The sequence below is a fragment of the Fulvia fulva genome, chromosome 1 (genome assembly GCF_020509005.1).
Source record: "Fulvia fulva chromosome 1, complete sequence".
Lineage (NCBI taxonomy): Eukaryota > Fungi > Ascomycota > Dothideomycetes > Mycosphaerellales > Mycosphaerellaceae > Fulvia > Fulvia fulva.
Window position 1 is genome coordinate 10135625 of NC_063012.1, and position 17436 is coordinate 10153060.

The window sequence follows — 17436 nt, forward strand, 5'->3', positions numbered from 1 at the left end:
GGGTTGGGGGCCCGCTGAAGCTCCCCACGATGATGACGATGCTGCGGGGAGAATTGCAGCGATGCGGCTCTGCGGCCAGCACGCGTTCGAAGGACGATCGTCGCAAACACGAACATAAGCTCTCGAGCAGTCAGCTCCATGCGCGTCAATCAATAGTGGCCGGGCTCACTTGGGACATATTTCCTGAAGAAGAGAGCCTCAAACGAAGCCTACACGGAGCAAGACCTTCCAGTCTGTGGCAGGCACGGCAAACTGGCCAAGCTCTCAATGCTTGACGATGCATGATATCACCTTCGCCTGCAGCTGGGTGTAGATTTTCCGACAGCGCATCCTGCCTTATAAGCTCCCGCGAGGTGAGACACTTTCCCTTAGTTCTACAGTTTCACTTACTCAACACACGACTTCCACAACCACTACAGTCACATACCGCAAAGATGGTCTATCCAGATACCGCCGAGGGCTTCGTGATAAAAGATCAGAAGCAATGGCAACAGTTCGAAAAGCAGGAGTTCAAATTGAAGCCCTTCGAAGATAGAGACATCGACATTGCAATTGAGTGCTGTGGTGTATGCGGGTCGGACGTTCACACCATCAACGGTTTGTCACTCACCACAGGCGCCATTGAGCACAACTGACAGGTCCAGGCGGCTGGGGCGACTGCCCACTCCCAATCTGCGTCGGCCACGAAGTCGTAGGCAAGGCGATAAAAGTTGGAAAAGATGTCAAGACAATCAAGGTCGGCGACCGTGTCGGTGTCGGTGCCCAGATCCAGGCCGACCTGACCTGCAACAACTGCAAAGCAGACCAAGAAAACTACTGCCCCAACTCAGTAGACACATACGGTGCTCCATACAAGGATGGCACAATCTCGCAAGGTGGCTACGCCTCACACATTCGTGCCCACGAGTACTTCACCTTCAAGATTCCGGACAACATTGAGAGCGAGATTGCCGCACCTATGCTGTGCGCTGGTCTTACGGTGTACAGCCCTCTGGTTCGTCTGGGAGCTGGGCCGGGCAAGAAGTTTGCTATTGTGGGAATGTAAGTGGCGGAAGAACTTTTTGTGACCCCCAACGGACAGCTTCGCTAACATCAGACACGACAGGGGTGGTCTTGGTCACTTCGCAGTGCTCTGGGCTGCGGCTCTTGGCGCGGAGGTCTACGTCCTCTCGCACAGCCCGAACAAGAAGGAGGATGCGCTCAAGATGGGCGCCAAGCACTTCATCGTCACGAACGATGAGGGCTGGCACAAGGATCTCGCTTTCACCTTCGACTTCATCCTCAACTGCGCCGATGCTACGCACAAGTTCAAGCTCACGGACTACTTCTCGACTCTGAAGGTTATGGGCAGATTCCACAATGTTGGCTTCGGTGACCACCCTCTCCCAGAGATCATGGCGCAGGACTTTGCAAGCAATGGCTGCTACATTGGTGCTTCGCACATTGGCAATAGGCCTGAGATGCTGGCCATGTTCGACCTTGCCTCGAAGCAGAACATCAAGAGCTGGGTGAGTAAAGTTCTGTACAGAAGCCTTGTTGAGACACCTGAGACACACTCAGGACGCCCATGGCTTCTGCCACATCATTTCGAGGCACTTAGGCTGACTTATCTTTCCTTTCATTAGATCAAGACCACACCAATAAGTGAAGAGGGCTGCAAGGAGGCTGTCACCGCCGTGTCAGAGAACACTGTGCGATACCGTTACGTCCTTACCGACTACGACAAGGTCTTTGGTAAGCGTGATTAGATAGGTGCTTGGTTACGACACTCGGCGTACACCGGGTAACAAGGCGCAATACCACAACAACAAAATAGACGCGAAGTGAGGCCATGGCATAGGTCAAGCTGATGTACATTCCTTGCCGTTCTCATGTTCGTCCTTTGTGCTCAAGATGATCTAGCTCAAATCCAGCACCACTCTACCAACCAGTTCACCACGGTCCATCTTCTCGAATGTCTCAGTCAACTGCTCCATCTTTGCAGTCGTGAAATGTGTCTTCACCAGACCCCTCTCGGCGAATTCAAGAGTCTCAATGGCATCCTTACGATCACCAACCGCGACTCCCTTGATCGTCTGAGCCTTCGCTACCAGGAACTGAGGGTATGCCGTGGCGATGGGCTTGAGTTCGCCCTCCGGAAGACCGACGCAGACGCAGGTACCGCCGAACTTGAGGAGACCCATGGCGCTGTGATACTGTCAGTCATGTCCAAGTTACGAAAATCACGGTATGTTCACTCTCACCTCGCATAAGCTCCATTAGCAGCCGTAAGTACCAACACAGCCTGCGCACCCAGACCGCCCGTAACCTTCTTGACCTCCTCCTCCGCTTTACCCTGCGTATGATCGATGAAAACTTCAGCACCGCACTCTTTCACAAGCTCCTGCTTGTTGCCAGCGTCAATGCCAATCACACGCATTCCCATACCACGCGCGGCGATTTGGACTGCGAGATGGCCGAGACCTCCTCCAGCGCCCAACAGCACGACCCAGTCGCCGGCTTTGGCGCCGGACTTGCGGAGCGCCGAGTAGACGGTTACGCCGGCGCAGAGCATGGGGGCTGCGGCGTCGGATGGGAGGCTGTCGGGGATGGGGGTTACGTAGCTGGCTGAGCCGAGGACGTATTGTTGGAATGTGCCTGTGGGAGGTTAGTGGGCTCTAGACGAGCAAGGCGTCAGGGGGCGATATTTCGTTACCAGGCGTGTAGTATCCTGAGACCTTCTGGTTGAAGCAGACGCCGTCGTGGCCTGCGTGGCATGCTGGGCAGGAGTCGCAGATGGCGCTGATCTGGGATGTGTCAATGGCTGTCCCAATTGCATCACAACGATTCCAGTGAACATTCTTACCCATTTAATGCCAACACGGTCTCCAACCTTGACGGAGCTCTGCTCAGCGCCAGGGCCCAACTTGACGACCTTACCAACACCCTCGTGTCCACCAACTTGTCCTGGCTGTGTCGGATATGGTAGACCTGCCCATCTGTTCGTCATAACACCGAGATCACTGTGACATACTCCAGAGTGCGACAGGTTAATGAGAACCTCTCCTGGACCCGGCTCCGGAGTATCGAGCTCTACAATCTTCGTTGAAACCTTTCCAGGCTCATCGTAGATGCAGGCCTTGTACTTCTTTGGGATGTCGACCATCTTGATTATCTTGCTTGTTTTTGGGTGTTGCTAAGGGAAATTGAAAATGAAACCACCAAGGTTGTTATAGATACTTTAGAGCTTGGGTTGCAGGTCAAATGAGAAAAGTAAACAGGAAATAGCTGAAGACGACTCGACCTCTCTTTGCTAGACTTGCCTACCTCGGCGTATGATGATGAGCGGGACCATGAGCTCACAGGAGCTCTCGTTAGTCGACGCCGCAAGGCCGACTCCATCTGCGGGGTTGATGGTGGAGGTGGTGGAGGCGTCGAGAGCTGGGCGATAACCAACAATGTTGTTGGCCGGTGTGTGTGATGTCCAACCATCATAGGGCGCTGGGAGGTGATGGATGTCACGAAAGCGAAGAGGACCCGATGGCCGCGGAATGTTTTCCTGCCACTGCCTTCCTTCGGCAGGCTCGCTCGGAGAGCATTTCCTCCATTCTTTCTTGTCCTTTGTCAAAGCAACATCGCGGTCGTCTTGATCCCCTACATGTCCACCGCTCCAGCACCTGCTGAGAAATGCCCGGTCAACACTGAAGCAGGTATGGTGACGCGCTTTCTGCAGCCCGGAGCAACGGAATCTGTGCCGAATTAGAAGAAGCGCTCGGCATCAATGAGCTTCGATGTCGTCAACAGGCCGTGAGACCAGTCTCTGAGTCCATATTGGGGCAGCAGTAGGTGAAAGAGCATCCAGGTCGGCATAATGCAACAATTACAGCTGTCTCCGCGATCCAGCCAGACTTCAGTGTGCAAAGGGCGACTTCATCTCGCATGTGCTAGGTCTGCGCCAACTCAATGATGTCGACGTTGATGAGGAGCAGGTACCTCGCTTGCTGGAGATGTTTAGTTGGACAAACACATCGAGAACTGTGATGGCCAAGCTTGACGATGGCGCCACCACACGTTGACCTGCAACAATATCGGCGTTGTTGAACACGATCCATCATAAGTGATTGACTTCGAAGGTAGCTAGCACCCATCCCAGAGAAAGGCAGTGCAACAACAAGCAAGGCTACGAAACAAGCCTGACGCGAGAACTCGTCCGCTCAAGTCTAGCAACATCAACCTGGTCAAAGTATCCCGGACACGATCAAACCCTGCTCCTTGGCTGCTACACTCAATCTTAAAACCTCGTTTGGCTGCGACACCTTCAATTCATTGACAACAACACCATCGGCCGTAGATGCTCCGAAGCCTTGAGATGTTCCATATCAACACACCGTCGACCCCGTCTCCCACTACAAGGCAGTCGTCAACGCTAAAGGGGAGACATTGATTTCTCCAGCATTGGTCCGCGAGTCAGTGCTACAGTTGGAGCGTAGACTTCCCTTGACGACTGCAATTCATCGCACATAGGCATGACTAATGCGGAAACATCTGCATTGATGTATATGTGAGCCCCTCTCGGGCACGTCTCATCGTTGACCCGTAGCGGAAGATCTGGTGTTGCATAGAGTGACAGGCCAGTAGTAGCGTCAATCAATATAACTTATGCAGCATGATCCTACGTCTTGCAAATCGGCTTCCCCATCTTCTCTTATTGCGTAGTAGCAGAAGTCCACATCACGATGCACTATCTCGGCCTATTGACAGCCTTCGCGAGCTGTGTTCTCGCTGCCGACCGCACGAAGGCACCAGCCGGAGCACTCGTAGTAAGTCCTCTCTGAAAGTCCACCTAGGGTTGCGTCCGAGTGTTACAGTCCAGAGGCTGCCGCATGTTTCCTCTGCCAGTATCACGCCGCAGTCATGCCCGACTGCACACTAGACATGCACTCCAGCTTCTGAGTTAGCGTCGCTGTAAGACTGCTATCGCCAGACCGGTCTGTAATGGTTGGTGGATCGCAAGCCACGCCGAGATGGTGGTCTGTTCGGCGTGCGAGGGTGGCTTCCGCCGGAAGACAGCCGATGTATGTAGCTGACGAGCGGTCCACGGACACGTGAGACTGTTGAGAATCGTTCCGTGGTTCTTGATCATGGTGGGTGCAGCCATTGCGGCAGGCGGTCAGACTACACGAGACGGTGCAGCCTTGCCATTCCGCACCATGACGAGCACCACGGCCTCATCATCATCTCTCGGCTGCGACGACATGTGCTATACTGTGGTGTGAGATGAGCGAGGCATAGGATTCAAGTCCTGCGATGACACGCGCCAGATCCCGGTCGGACGCTCACGTGTAGCGGAAGTTCTCGTGTGCTGGGAATAGAGTTGGAGAACATGACGAACGTGGGCAATTGCTTGCCATTGAAGGTGCTCGCCCCGTCCGTTAGTGCTGCAGGTAGCTTCGCGCCTCTCAACGATAGCTAGCTCTCACAATGGGCAAAGGTGTGCAGTAAAATGCGTGCAGCTATCGTGATGGTGAAGTAGGTAGTAGCCTACATAGTAGGTCTTGTGGGAGCTGTCGTGGGTGAATGGGAGGGACCAGGAGCGGGCAGCGGATCGGCGAAGCTTGCGTGTGCGGACTGTCCAATGATGAAGGCGATGTTGCGTGTGTCGATCGATGGAGGTGGGTGAGTGTGGGAGATGGGTGGGTCCTCGCAGTGGGAATGGGCTGCTGGCCTTTGGCGCGGTTCAACAAGCGAGAAGGACGTTTTGCTTTCTTCGTTTCAGATAACGCTCCTGTTCTCTGCCACTGTGCCACATACATCTACACGCCTTCTTGGAGTCTGATATCTGTACGGCGGCCTCTTGGATTCAGCTGACTCGTACATACCCGGGCAGTCAACATCGCAGCCATTGTGCAACTCCACCATCTCATCTGGTCTAAGCCCCCGTCATTGTGAGCAACGCCGCGATTCAACCACCACTAGCACTTGCTCCAACTCTTCCCGCGTCTCGAGACCACATTTGCAGCGGTGTGCACGCATAAGGTCATCTGCTACGCTGCTGTTCGACGCTTTCACCATATCAACACCAAATACGTTGGGTCCCAGCATCTCAACGGATTGAGCAGAGTTCTAGGCGCCGCGGGAACCCTTTCGTTATCTGACTATCGGCCTGGTCGGCCCCCTTGACTCTTCAACTGGCGCCGAATGCTAGGAAAGGCGGCATTCGACGTTTGGGCCACCTGCCCGCAAGAATGCATCCACCTTCGCCAAGCAGTACGCCCGACGATGCAGCATCTAATACACAACAGCCAAAGCCCAGGCGCTTTGTGCCCAAACCCATAGAGACCATCACCAAATCCTCCAAGACCGCACGCAAGCATTCTCCCGAGAAGCAGGAAGCGGGTCAAGCGCCCAAGGTTCGACGCTTTGCCCCCGAACCGGTTGAAACTACAACAAGGTCCTCGAAAAGCACTGCTGCAAAGCAAGATACGAAGCCAGCGATACGGCGGTTCGCGCCTCAGCCTATCGAAACATCGCAAAAGACCAGTAAAGACCGGACACCGTCAAAGTCGCGTGCGCACATCAGGTTCAAGCCAGACTTGGTCGAGACAACGTATGGAGGCAACAGGAAGTCGAGCAGAAGGTCTAGTGCGCAGTCCGAAACAACTTCGAACATTGCACCTGAAGATGTTACCTCGAGGAAATTCAAGCCAGAGGTCATATCCACCGCGAGGAGGTCACGCCGAGCTGGGGACCTGAATGATGCCAACTACCAGGACTACAGAACTGAGGAAGGCTTTGTCATTCACGCTCGTGAGCACCAGAAACACGCGGGCTTGAAATCATCAGATGAAGGTCAAGCGCGGTCGGAGACAGGTGAAGGTGATCACGCTGTTTCGCCTCGAGGTCACGAGTGCCCGCCAGAGTTGAGGAGGCAGATATCTCCTTTAGATGGAAGTGCGCCAGCACGACCTTCATTGCTCAAACCAGAACGGCAACACTCGTTTCGTTGCCCGGAACTGGACACGATCGAAAGCTCTGAAAGTGAGCGCAATTCTGCTCGATCTTCCTTGTCTGGCAGCCCTGGCCAAGGGTCTCCCATCACAGCTTCTGACTCGTCTTTTAACGAGTTCTACAAGCATGCTACACGAACCCGAGAGAGTGTAGACGAGAGCTTCAGCCAGTATCTACTGGATCTGGAGGCGAAAAGAGCACGCCAGAGGCTGCAGGAGCAGGCACTGGCTGCATTTCCAAACTCTGACTTCCACGAACCTGTGCAACACTACGTTAATGACGACCACGACAGCTTCGACATGGAAATCGAAGATCGTCCTGTGACGTGGGAAGGCTTCGATGAGGAAGAATACAATTCTCGTCCGATCCGCCGCGAAAGTACCAAGGTCAATTGGGATCAGCTCGAGCTCCAACGCCACGCGGAGGAGCGGGAACAAGAACGGAGAGCCAACAACGCAACTGCAGCAAAGAAGGAGCCACCCAAAGAAAACTCACCATGGTGGAGTCCAGCTGCTGGCGCAAGCATACATCAACCAGACAATGAAATGCGATCGATGCGTGACCGAGCCCGTCCGCCGATGCTGGGACGTGACCTAATGTTTCCGCGCTGCCCGTCACCTGAGCCAGCTCGCTTCGATGTCACCCAAGGGTGCGAGAGGTTGCGACAACAAATGTGTTATCTTAGCGAACAGTTGCAGAACACCACCACTGCTAATGTAGGTGGACTGTGGTGTTCTCCTGCAGCAAAGAAGCCCGAACAGAAAGTCTCACCAGCCACATCAACGACAACGGCCAAGCTTGTCATTGGGAAAGGTCTTTGGGGTGGATTCTGCATACAAGAGAAGAGCGAGACTCCAGGTCTTGCCCCACCGACTGGTCCAACAGGATTAATGACACCAGCACCACGCGTTGAGAACCTCAACCCCTTCGAACAATCCTTCTCTGGGCGCGGCGATGCAGGAGCTGCTCGCACTCATCTCACAGCCCTCGCAACACCTCCGACACCCCCCGAAAGCGTCCACGGTACAGCAACAGACCTGGGACACCTCGACACCGTCCTCGCCACCGAGCGCGACTTCGAGCAGACCTTCGAGAAAGAGTTTCCCGACTCCTTCATCACTCAGGTCTTCAACTACCTCTCCCTGGGCTACCCAACCCTCGCGCGTCCCTTCGACGAAGAGTTATCGAAGATAGCACGTATCCCAGTCTCGGAGCTCAGACAAGACGACATCAAAGCGAAACAGAGTCCGAGAGGCTACATCCGCCTAGGCCCAGATTTCGAGAGCGTGGGAGGCGAGAGGCTGACGACGGAGAACTGCGTGAGATGGCAGGCGCTGAAGCTGTATGTACGAGAGTGGGCGCGGCAGGAGAAGAATATGGTGCAGGAGGCGCCGCCAGGTGGGAACTGGGCTACGACTAACAGGAGGGGAAGTTGGGCATTCTAGATTGATTAGCATGGGCATGGAAGAGGATTGGTTGCATGGGTTTTGCGCATATGAGCGGGAGTTTTGTGTGTATGGTATGGTATGGCTGTGCTTGCGAGCATATGCAGGTTTCGCATTGCATTATTATCGGCTCTCTCTCTTTTTGTTCGGCGGGAGAGTCGTCATCACTATTCGGCGAGGAGCTGTTTTGTTGCGAGATACGTCCAAGGACGGCAGACTGGATGCAGAAGAGGAAGATTTAGATAGTACCACCGCATCGCTTTCGAATATGCTTTTCGGCATCGTAAACTTCAAGGTTCTCTCTCAAGCATTTATACAAGCTCAACCTCGATTTACGCAGCCTTCTTCTTCGCCTTGAACGCAGAGCTTCTACTCGTAACCTTCGTCTTCTTCCCCCCAGAAGCCTTATTATGTTTGCCGCCCAGCTTCAACCCACTCTTGCCCTGCTTCGACGTCGCACGATGTCCCTCAAAGATGAAAGCTTCAGGCTTCTTGATCGCATCCGCTGCCGCAGGTGCTCCTGTCTTCTGCTCCTTGGGTCCTGGTCGTGGCGCATCAGTACTGCGCATCTGTGCTGCTCCAGCTCGTCCCAGTAACTTGCTCGCTCTACCCATCTTCGAGGCCTCTTCTCCCGTAATCTTGCGCTGGTAGCCACCGGTGTTGGCTTTCCTAGCGGCAGGGCGATCAGATCCTGGCTTGGGGTTTCGCTTTTGCGCCTTTGCTCTGGACACGCGCAGTTTTCGTGGAAGCATTGGTGGGAACTTCTTGTCGTTGTAGAGGAGCGCTGCTTCCACGGCATTCTCATCTTCGAATTGAACGTAGGCGATGCCTTTGCCGACACGGGTAGTGCTGTCTCTGATCACGCGGACACTTTCGACTCTACCACATTTGCCAAAGGTTCGCCAGAGGCCCTCTTCAATGTCGGCGGGTTCCTTGCCGCGCTTCCGCTTTTCGCGGCCGTCTTCTTCGTTGGCATCCTGGATGTTGCTTTCGTCGTCTACGAAGCCTAGGTTGCCGACGAAGACGCAGCGGCGGTTGTCGACTTTGGCGGGATGTGCTACTTCGTCGACACGAAGATGGCGGTCGAGGACAATGGTTCCGTTGAGACGCTTCGCAGCTTCTCGTGCTAGGATCGGTGAGGAGTACACAGCGTACGCGTTTGTAGACTTTGTGGTGGCATCCATGAGTTCCTTCTTGGCGAACGCTGCTTTCTTTGGAATGGCTGAAGCATAGGGCGTTGAGCGGAACCGAATTGACTCAACTTTGTGCTTGGCGTCGCCTGCCTTTGGTGAAGTGCGTTTGTCGAAGAAAGAGCCAAGGTGTTTGAGCAGAGTCTTGCGAGAAGACTTTGAAGAAATGGCGTCGGTCGAAACATTGCTGAGAAACACTGTTCGGTTGGCCTTGCTCAGGTCGTCGTCGGCTTGCTGTTGCGTCTCGTGCTTGGGTGGTGGCGACATTGCGTCCTCGTCCTCCTCGACTTCGACATCAGAGCCATTGGCATCAGCGCCAGCAACAGCTTCTTCCTCTGCTTCGTCAGAGTCGTCTGGAGACTCTGTTTGCGCCTCGCTCTTCTGTCGCTTTGTTGCACGTTCCGCCGCCAATCGCCGAGCTTCCTTCTCCTCCTCTCGAGCTAGCTTGCCCATATACACGTCTTCCAGCTCCTCGTCGGCAGCCTTCCTCTTGCGTTTGCGCTTTGACTTGGCGCCTTCATCTTCAGACTCATCCGCAATGTGCTGTTTAATAGAATTTACATCCACGTTTGGCTCGCTGTCATCGTCTGGCACCTCCTCATCGTCCAGATCTTCGTCAAGCTCGGACAATTCGGCGTCGTTGTCTTCGTCTTCGGCTTCCCCCTCTTCGTCGCTCGACTCGGTACTGATTACACGGGGTTCCTTTGGTGCTGCAGGCTTAGCTTTGACAGGCGGTTGCTATACACAGTCAGTATGAGAGTATACATCTATCACAAATCTGAAGTACCTTGACTGCGAACAGCGACGATAGTGTTGGATTGACAGTCTTGTCGTCTGCTAGCAGAGCAAATGCAGAGGCCGCTGCTTTCTGTTTCTGCTCTTTCGGCATGCTGCCATCTTTGCTGGACTTCTTCGACGTCTTCTCAACCTTGCTCTTGTCTTTCTTCTTGCTCTTTTCCGACATTGTTGGCAGATTTGTACGGAGTGGTAGTGTTGAAGGTCTGTTTGGCAGAGAAATTTACCAAAACGGAATCTGGCGGGTCAAAGCTCAGCTGTTCCCTCGTCGGCAACTGGCTGAATGACGATCCAAGTCGCGACGCTTCAGAGAGAGGATCGATTCTCTTTCCACACAAACGATACAACACCACGCACACTTGGACTACAACACCGCTCAATACAATACCCCACACCAATCACGCCACCCTGTCCACCCTGTCCACCCCCATCTGCACCTCCACCCTCAGTGCACCGCACTTCTCGGCTCAGCACCATCCACTCCACCCACAACGCCGAGCTGGCTCTGTCTTCGAGACACCACCATTCTCCGCCCGGCACACCGCGAGCATTGCACAGTCATTCACTCTATCGCGTTGCTAGACAACCGAGGAGCGTTCCTGTCGCATTGGCTACATACCACACAGGGCCGCGGTAGCGATGGCGTCGCCGCTCCCCAACCGCGATGCGACCCCTCGACCCTCGATATCTCCTCTGAGCGCAAAGGCCTCGCCCGTCGCCATACGAGACTCTACGATACCACCACCGAGTACGAATCCTCTACCCGAAGCACACACCACTATCGCCGGCATCGGCGACGAGGACGACCGATCGAGCAGTCTGAGCGACCCACTGGACGACGATGAGGTTGAGCTACAGCAGGACGGTGCGCGATCAGAACAGCAGACTACCGCGTTGCAATCGCTAGAGGTCGACTCAGAAGCAGAGACGGAGCGACTGGATCAGACGCCACAAAGGTCGCAAAAGCACACAGAAACTACTGGCAGGACACCGAGCAAGCTCGTTCATGCTTCGATAGCCGACGATGACCTTTCAGATCCCCCCTCGCCAATTCCAGCTGGACCAGACGCCGCTTCTAGCACCAGCACGATTGAGACTACAGGTAAGTTTGACGTCGTCGCAATCGTATGCGTGACCCATCGACTGAGATGAAAACACAGGCATGAAGCGAAAACGTTCGAATACCGCAGAGAGCTCATTATCGAGTGCTGATTCAGATCTGGCCGAGTCACCGCGCAAGAGAAGCCATAGCTCGACCGCGAACGATACAGAAATGCACCACAAGGACGCGGATGAAGCAGTGCAAGAACAGCCAGAAGCCGACGAGTCAACTGCCACAATAGAGATCGCCGACCCACAAGCAGACGATACGGCACCGGTCGCAGCCACGAAAGGTGTGAAGGGCAGAAAAGGCGGCAAGCTTAAGGGCAAGGCGAAGAAAGATGTCGCGAAAGAGCCTGAACAAGAGCGGACCACGGAGACAGTACAACCAGAGGAAGAGCCAAGCGCAGAAGCGATAGCGAAGACAGCCGAGGAGACCAAGCACAAAAATGCAGCTTCTACCGCGTTCGAGGACCTAGCCAAGCAATTCTCGACATATCGCGAAAAGAAGAACAACGAGAAGCTTGCAGCTGTCAATGCCGAGCTCGAGATGTTGAACCAGAAGGAATGCCAACATCCTGAATATCTACGACAGATGGCTTGCGTGGATGCCCGTCGCGACAAGCAGATAAGAGAAGCAAAGGCCTTTTGGAAGTTTGGGCGCCAAAGTCTGAGCCGCACGACACTTGGTGAACGCAGCCAGCTGCATAGTCAGTACTTTCAGTGGGCACGCGATTGTCGCGAGGAGTTCATGTATAACCTTGGCGAGGATTGGTACAACATCCAGAAAGAGCGACGGCAGAGCAGCCAAGAGGAGGATGAGAAGTACATCTACATGTTCCCAACGAAGAAGAGCGCGCAGATCAAGCAACAGGCCAAGTACAACCAGGAGGTGTCGGTACTGAGCGGTGTCGCCAAGTATGTTGGCTTCCCAGCAGCGCCAGAGATCGCGGGCGCAGAAGGAGCCGCATTGGAGGACGACTTGAGAATTATGAAGGTATACATCCTACACGCGTTATAACGCGAGAAAATGTACTAATGAAGAGTGGCAGATCTCGAAACGCGTCCCTCAAACAACAGCACATCCCCCGCCAGTATACTTCCCGAACCGGACGGGTCTGATACAAGGACAAAGCGAGAGATTGGCGCACGAGCAGTTTATCGAACAAAATGCGTGGGCGAGGCCGCAAGGGCCTATTCAGCACCATGGCACACTAAACCTAACGCACACACCAGATTGGGCTGCAGAACCTGGCGCTAACGCGAAGCACCTTGTGCGCAATGTCGGTGGCGCGATGCAGCGAACGGGCAGTCCTTTCGCAACGCCCATGCCACAAAGGCGAGCCGCAATGGAACAGAACTCGAGCTCTGGTACAGTCGTGGTGAATAGTGATCAGGCAGATGCACCGTCCAGCGTGCTGGCAGCCCCACCGACCACAGATCGACTTCAGCATGCGCAATTCGGTCGCGACCAAGGATCACCTCTGGCCATTGGCAAGCACCGACAGAACGGTGGTGAGCGAGAATTGGCAGGCTTTCGAAACATCTCAAACATCTCAGGAGCGAGCACAATCGATGCACCACCTGACTCTGCCGAACGAGCAAGAGAAGCAGCCAAAGAGGCGCTCGTTGGCATGTCAAGGGCCCCACCGGTTCCACAGCATACATTTGAGGGACCAATGCATGGCCATGGCACGGATAGAAAGAGGCCTCCGCACGATGCGTTTGCGCCTGGGCCATTCAGACCGCAAGAAGGCGCTTTCGGAACGCCCAGGCCGCTGTCAACGAATCACGCAACATAATGACGGAGGGTGGTATAGACCAGCATGATCAAGGACAGATATGAGACGATCTAGACACGCAAAGCATTGGGATGGTAGCAGAGATGATAGTGGTCTTGTTGATAAGCGACGGAGTGGGAGGCGTACTGTCTAGCTCAGATACCCCGTGGTGTGATGAAGCACCAGCTACTCCACTTGACGAAATGCAACATACATTGGAAGCACATGATAGTCGAATACCTCACATGTAATGAATGGTCTGACAAGCCTTTGTCAGTCCCGTGAAGAAGAAGGCTTAAAAAGTTCAGCCGTGGAGCAACGCGTACCCTGAAGTCTAGAAAAGTGGCCAGGGCAAGGGGCTCGTTCTGTGGTAGCTCGTCCAGCGAGGGACCAGACTCGACAAGTGTTCTCCAATACTTGCGGACAACCTCCTTCATCCACTGCCACACGCTCTTTTCTCCTTGTCATCCCCTTCGCTTCTTCCTCTTTTGATATACCACCGCCACCTCATTGCGCATTCAGTGTCGCGGCCGGGAAACAACATCGACGAAAGCCGCCAAGCATGGCATCACCACAAGGCGCGGTGCGCAACCGTGGAGCCAAGAACCAGAACCGATCGTCCACTCCTAATGGCGATGCACTGAATGCAAAGATCGAGGAGACGTGGGAAGCGGTCAAGACGACGAGCAAAGAGACGGTGCAGAAGGAGTGGGACCACAAGATAACGTTTACCATCCTGACCATCCTGGCTTTCTTGACGAGGTTCTGGGGCATAAGTCATCCTGACCAGGTTGTTTTCGATGAGGTGCACTTTGGCAAGGTGAGTGCAGATGACAAGTGATGCATTGAGGGAATGGTATCAATGGATTGATGTACTAACATCTGCCGCGCGTACAGTTTGCATCCTACTACCTCCAGCGCACATACTTCTTCGACGTCCACCCGCCCTTCGGCAAACTTCTCTTCGCATTCGCAGGCTGGCTCGTGGGCTACGATGGCTCCTTCCTCTTCGAGAACATCGGCGACTCGTACATCACGAACCGAGTGCCCTATGTGGCCTACCGATCGATGCCAGCCCTCATGGGTGCTCTTACCGTCTCCGTCGTCTACCTGATCATGTGGGAGTCTGGATACAGCCTGCCAGCATGCATTCTCGCGACAGCTCTGGTCCTCTTCGACAACGCACACATTGGTCAGACTCGTCTGATCCTCCTTGATGCTACGCTTGTGCTCTTCATGGCATTGAGCATTCTCTGCTACATCCGCTTCTACAAGCTGCGACATGCGCCATTCACGAGAAAGTGGTGGAAATGGCTGCTGCTTACGGGCATTAGCATGAGCTGTGTCATCAGCACGAAATATGTGGGAGCATTCACCTTCTTCTCTGTGGGTGTGCCGGTCTTGATCGACTTGTGGGATCTTATGGACATCAACCGCAGACAGGGCGCATTGAGTCTTGCAGACTGGGGCAAGCACTTCGGAGCACGCGCCATTGGTCTTGTGGTTGTGCCATTCTTGATGTATCTCTTCTGGTTCCAGGTCCACTTTGCGATTCTGTCCCGCTCAGGTCCAGGAGATGACTTCATGACACCAGAATTCCAGGAGACTCTGTCGGACAACTTGATGGCACAGCAGGCTGTTGGCATCGACTACTTCGACAACATCTCCATGCGTCACAAGGACACCAAGGTCTACCTTCACTCCCACCCGGACAAGTACCCTCTGCGCTACGATGATGGACGTGTCTCGTCCCAGGGTCAGCAGGTCACCGGATACCCACACAACGATACCAACAACCTATGGCAGATCATCCCATCTACGCAGATGGAAGGTCGTGGGCACCGTATTCACAATGGCGACGTTGTTCGTCTCAGGCATTTGGTCACCGACACCTGGCTCTTGACTCACGATGTCGCATCGCCATTCTACCCAACGAACCAGGAATTCACCACAGTACCTCTCGAAGAGGCCAACGGTGGTCGTTTCAACGACACGCTGTTCGAGATCAAGATTGACAACGGCAAGACTGGTCAAGAATTCAAGACACTTTCTTCTCACTTCAAACTTATCCACGTTCCGACCAAGGTCGCCATGTGGACACACACTACCCCCCTTCCAGAGTGGGGTTACAAACAGGCCGAAATCAACGGCAACAAGAACGCGTTCCAGACCTCCAACACTTGGTACGTCGAGGAGGTATCAGGAATCGAAGAAGGCTCGCCACGCTTGGTTAAGGAAATCAGAAAGCCTAAGTCGATGCCATTCCTGAAGAAGTACTTTGAGCTTCAGCGCGCAATGTTCTACCACAACAACGCACTTACCTCCTCGCACCCTTACGCCTCGCAACCGATTCAATGGCCGTTCCTTCTCCGTGGTGTCAGCTTCTGGACTGAATCGAACACACGACGACAGATCTACTTCATGGGCAACCCCATCGGATGGTGGTTCACATCCGCGCTCCTGGCCGTCTTTGCCGGCATCCTGTTCGCGGACCAGATGTCTGTTCGCCGTGGTGTTGATGCGCTCGACAGACGTAAGTTTCGATCCCCCTCCCACAAGAAACCCATGCCCAAACTAACCACTCCCCCTTAGGCACCCGCGGCCGTCTCTACAACAGTACGGGCTTCTTCTTCCTCGTCTGGGCCGCCCACTACTTCCCCTTCTTCATCATGGGCCGTCAACTCTTCCTCCACCACTACCTTCCCGCCCACCTCGCCAGCTGTCTCGTCGCCGGTGCCATCGTCGAATTCGTCTTCAACATCGAGCCGAATGAGATCGCCAACGTCTCCGGCACGAACCCCATCGTCGACGGCAAGAAGGGTAGCAAAGCACAGATCCAGCAACGCAGCAAGCCCATTCGCGAGCGCATTGGGGGTCAGAGCCTTATGGCCACTTGGGCGGCTACGGGTGTGATTGTGAGCGTTATTGTGTGGTGCTTCTACTTCTTTAGCCCGTTGACGTATGGCAAGCCGGGGTTGGAGGTCGGACAGGTGCTCGCGAGGAAGTGGTTGAATTATGATTTCCATTTTGCTAAGTAATGGGGCCGAGGATAAATGCGGACTGGGGTAGAGGTGGGAAGTGTAGGATTTTCGATGAAAGGGGGACAAGTCGTTCCAGGCAGATCGACGGAATACAGCAGCACTAAGCAAGCGGGTGGGCGTTGCGGCGCAGGCAAGGCGAGCGCTGCTTACTTGGAGCACAGATAAGTATTGAAATAACATATGATACGATTAAGAGTTGGAACCCACCAGCCCACCTACCGTGTATGCTACATCAAGACTTAGCTCAGACTACAGTCGCCCCGACGCTAACTCACTTCCCGACCTCGCCACATCGCAGACTTGCGCCCCGGCCTCTGCTATCTGGCGCATAGTCTGCACGAAAGTGTCCGGAAGGTCCCGCCAATTATCACACCAGCCATAAGTCACGACCGTGGACTCAAAGATCCGGGAGAGTGCTATTATCATATCTCCTTCTGGGAGTACACGGCCATCCTGAGCGTGGAGGTAGTCTTCCCATTCGGTCCAGATCCGTTTGGCGCATTGTCGCAACCTCGGTGGGAGCGGGGACTCAGCATCGAGTTGGGAGCCTGCTTGCCACATGGCTGAGAGGATGGTTGGCGCGTTGATGCGGGTCTGCTGCTGGACGAGTGCTGGTGTGGCCGCCGGGCTCCTTGAGGGAGAAGGTCTGCTGTCTAACGTGCCTAAGTGGGATGGGAGGACTTGGGGTGCGGTATCTTGCCCGCTTCTTGCTGTTGGTGTTGTTGTGGTTGATGGAAGAAGATTTCCTCGGCAGTCGGGGCATTTGGAGGATTGGGAGAGCCAGCGGGTTATCTGTTCCATGAGAATTAGTAACAGCCAAAGACCCGGCTGCGAGGGAGAGTCCTTACACATTCGAAGCAGTATACATGCTGACAAGAAGTGACAACAGTTTCTTTTACGTTATCCTTGCATATGCTGCATTCGGTGTCTCGAGATCGGGCGCTATCGCCGGGCTGTAAGCCGTAGTATTCTAGGATTCCAGCGGGAGGCATGTTGTCGCAGCTGGAGAATGGTGAGGCCTCGCGCACAGTCCCAAAGACTGACTGGGCTCTTGAGGAAGCATTTGCTGAGGGCCCTCTGGCGCCATAGTCGCCTT

General features: G+C 54.4%; 7 protein-coding genes across 7 annotated transcripts; 5 read left to right on the top strand and 2 right to left on the bottom strand.

The window, feature by feature from the left end:
- Nucleotides 1–281: 281 nt before the first annotated feature.
- Nucleotides 282–1748, top strand: CLAFUR5_02020 (NADP-dependent alcohol dehydrogenase 6; the record flags this gene model as incomplete). Its single annotated transcript, XM_047901168.1, has 4 exons — nucleotides 282–597; nucleotides 645–1041; nucleotides 1106–1508; nucleotides 1626–1748. The coding sequence occupies 4 exons, from the start codon at nucleotides 282–284 to the stop codon at nucleotides 1746–1748; spliced, it is 1239 nt and encodes a 412-aa protein (XP_047756868.1).
- A 150-nt stretch (nucleotides 1749–1898) lies between these two features.
- Nucleotides 1899–3145, bottom strand: CLAFUR5_02021 (Alcohol dehydrogenase 2; the record flags this gene model as incomplete). Its single annotated transcript, XM_047901169.1, has 4 exons — nucleotides 1899–2187; nucleotides 2244–2637; nucleotides 2696–2786; nucleotides 2846–3145. The coding sequence occupies 4 exons, from the start codon at nucleotides 3143–3145 to the stop codon at nucleotides 1899–1901; spliced, it is 1074 nt and encodes a 357-aa protein (XP_047756869.1).
- Nucleotides 3146–3637: 492 nt separating this feature from the next.
- CLAFUR5_02022 (uncharacterized protein) lies at nucleotides 3638–4055 on the top strand (the record flags this gene model as incomplete). The annotated part of the gene is made up of 3 exons (XM_047901170.1): nucleotides 3638–3689; nucleotides 3713–3786; nucleotides 3894–4055. 3 exons carry the CDS (start codon nucleotides 3638–3640, stop codon nucleotides 4053–4055), a joined length of 288 nt encoding a protein of 95 aa, XP_047756866.1.
- A 2169-nt stretch (nucleotides 4056–6224) lies between these two features.
- On the top strand, nucleotides 6225–8432 carry CLAFUR5_02023 (uncharacterized protein; the record flags this gene model as incomplete). The annotated part of the gene is made up of 1 exon (XM_047901171.1): nucleotides 6225–8432. One exon carries the CDS (start codon nucleotides 6225–6227, stop codon nucleotides 8430–8432), a length of 2208 nt encoding a protein of 735 aa, XP_047756894.1.
- Nucleotides 8433–8764: 332 nt separating this feature from the next.
- On the bottom strand, nucleotides 8765–10586 carry CLAFUR5_02024 (Nucleolar protein 12; the record flags this gene model as incomplete). Its single annotated transcript, XM_047901172.1, has 2 exons — nucleotides 8765–10360; nucleotides 10410–10586. 2 exons carry the CDS (start codon nucleotides 10584–10586, stop codon nucleotides 8765–8767), a joined length of 1773 nt encoding a protein of 590 aa, XP_047756872.1.
- Nucleotides 10587–11056: 470 nt separating this feature from the next.
- Nucleotides 11057–13320, top strand: CLAFUR5_02025 (uncharacterized protein; the record flags this gene model as incomplete). The annotated part of the gene is made up of 3 exons (XM_047901173.1): nucleotides 11057–11519; nucleotides 11578–12515; nucleotides 12571–13320. The coding sequence occupies 3 exons, from the start codon at nucleotides 11057–11059 to the stop codon at nucleotides 13318–13320; spliced, it is 2151 nt and encodes a 716-aa protein (XP_047756873.1).
- Nucleotides 13321–13861: 541 nt separating this feature from the next.
- On the top strand, nucleotides 13862–16337 carry CLAFUR5_02026 (Dolichyl-phosphate-mannose--protein mannosyltransferase 4; the record flags this gene model as incomplete). Its single annotated transcript, XM_047901174.1, has 3 exons — nucleotides 13862–14119; nucleotides 14197–15832; nucleotides 15892–16337. The coding sequence occupies 3 exons, from the start codon at nucleotides 13862–13864 to the stop codon at nucleotides 16335–16337; spliced, it is 2340 nt and encodes a 779-aa protein (XP_047756870.1).
- Nucleotides 16338–17436: the final 1099 nt, after the last annotated feature.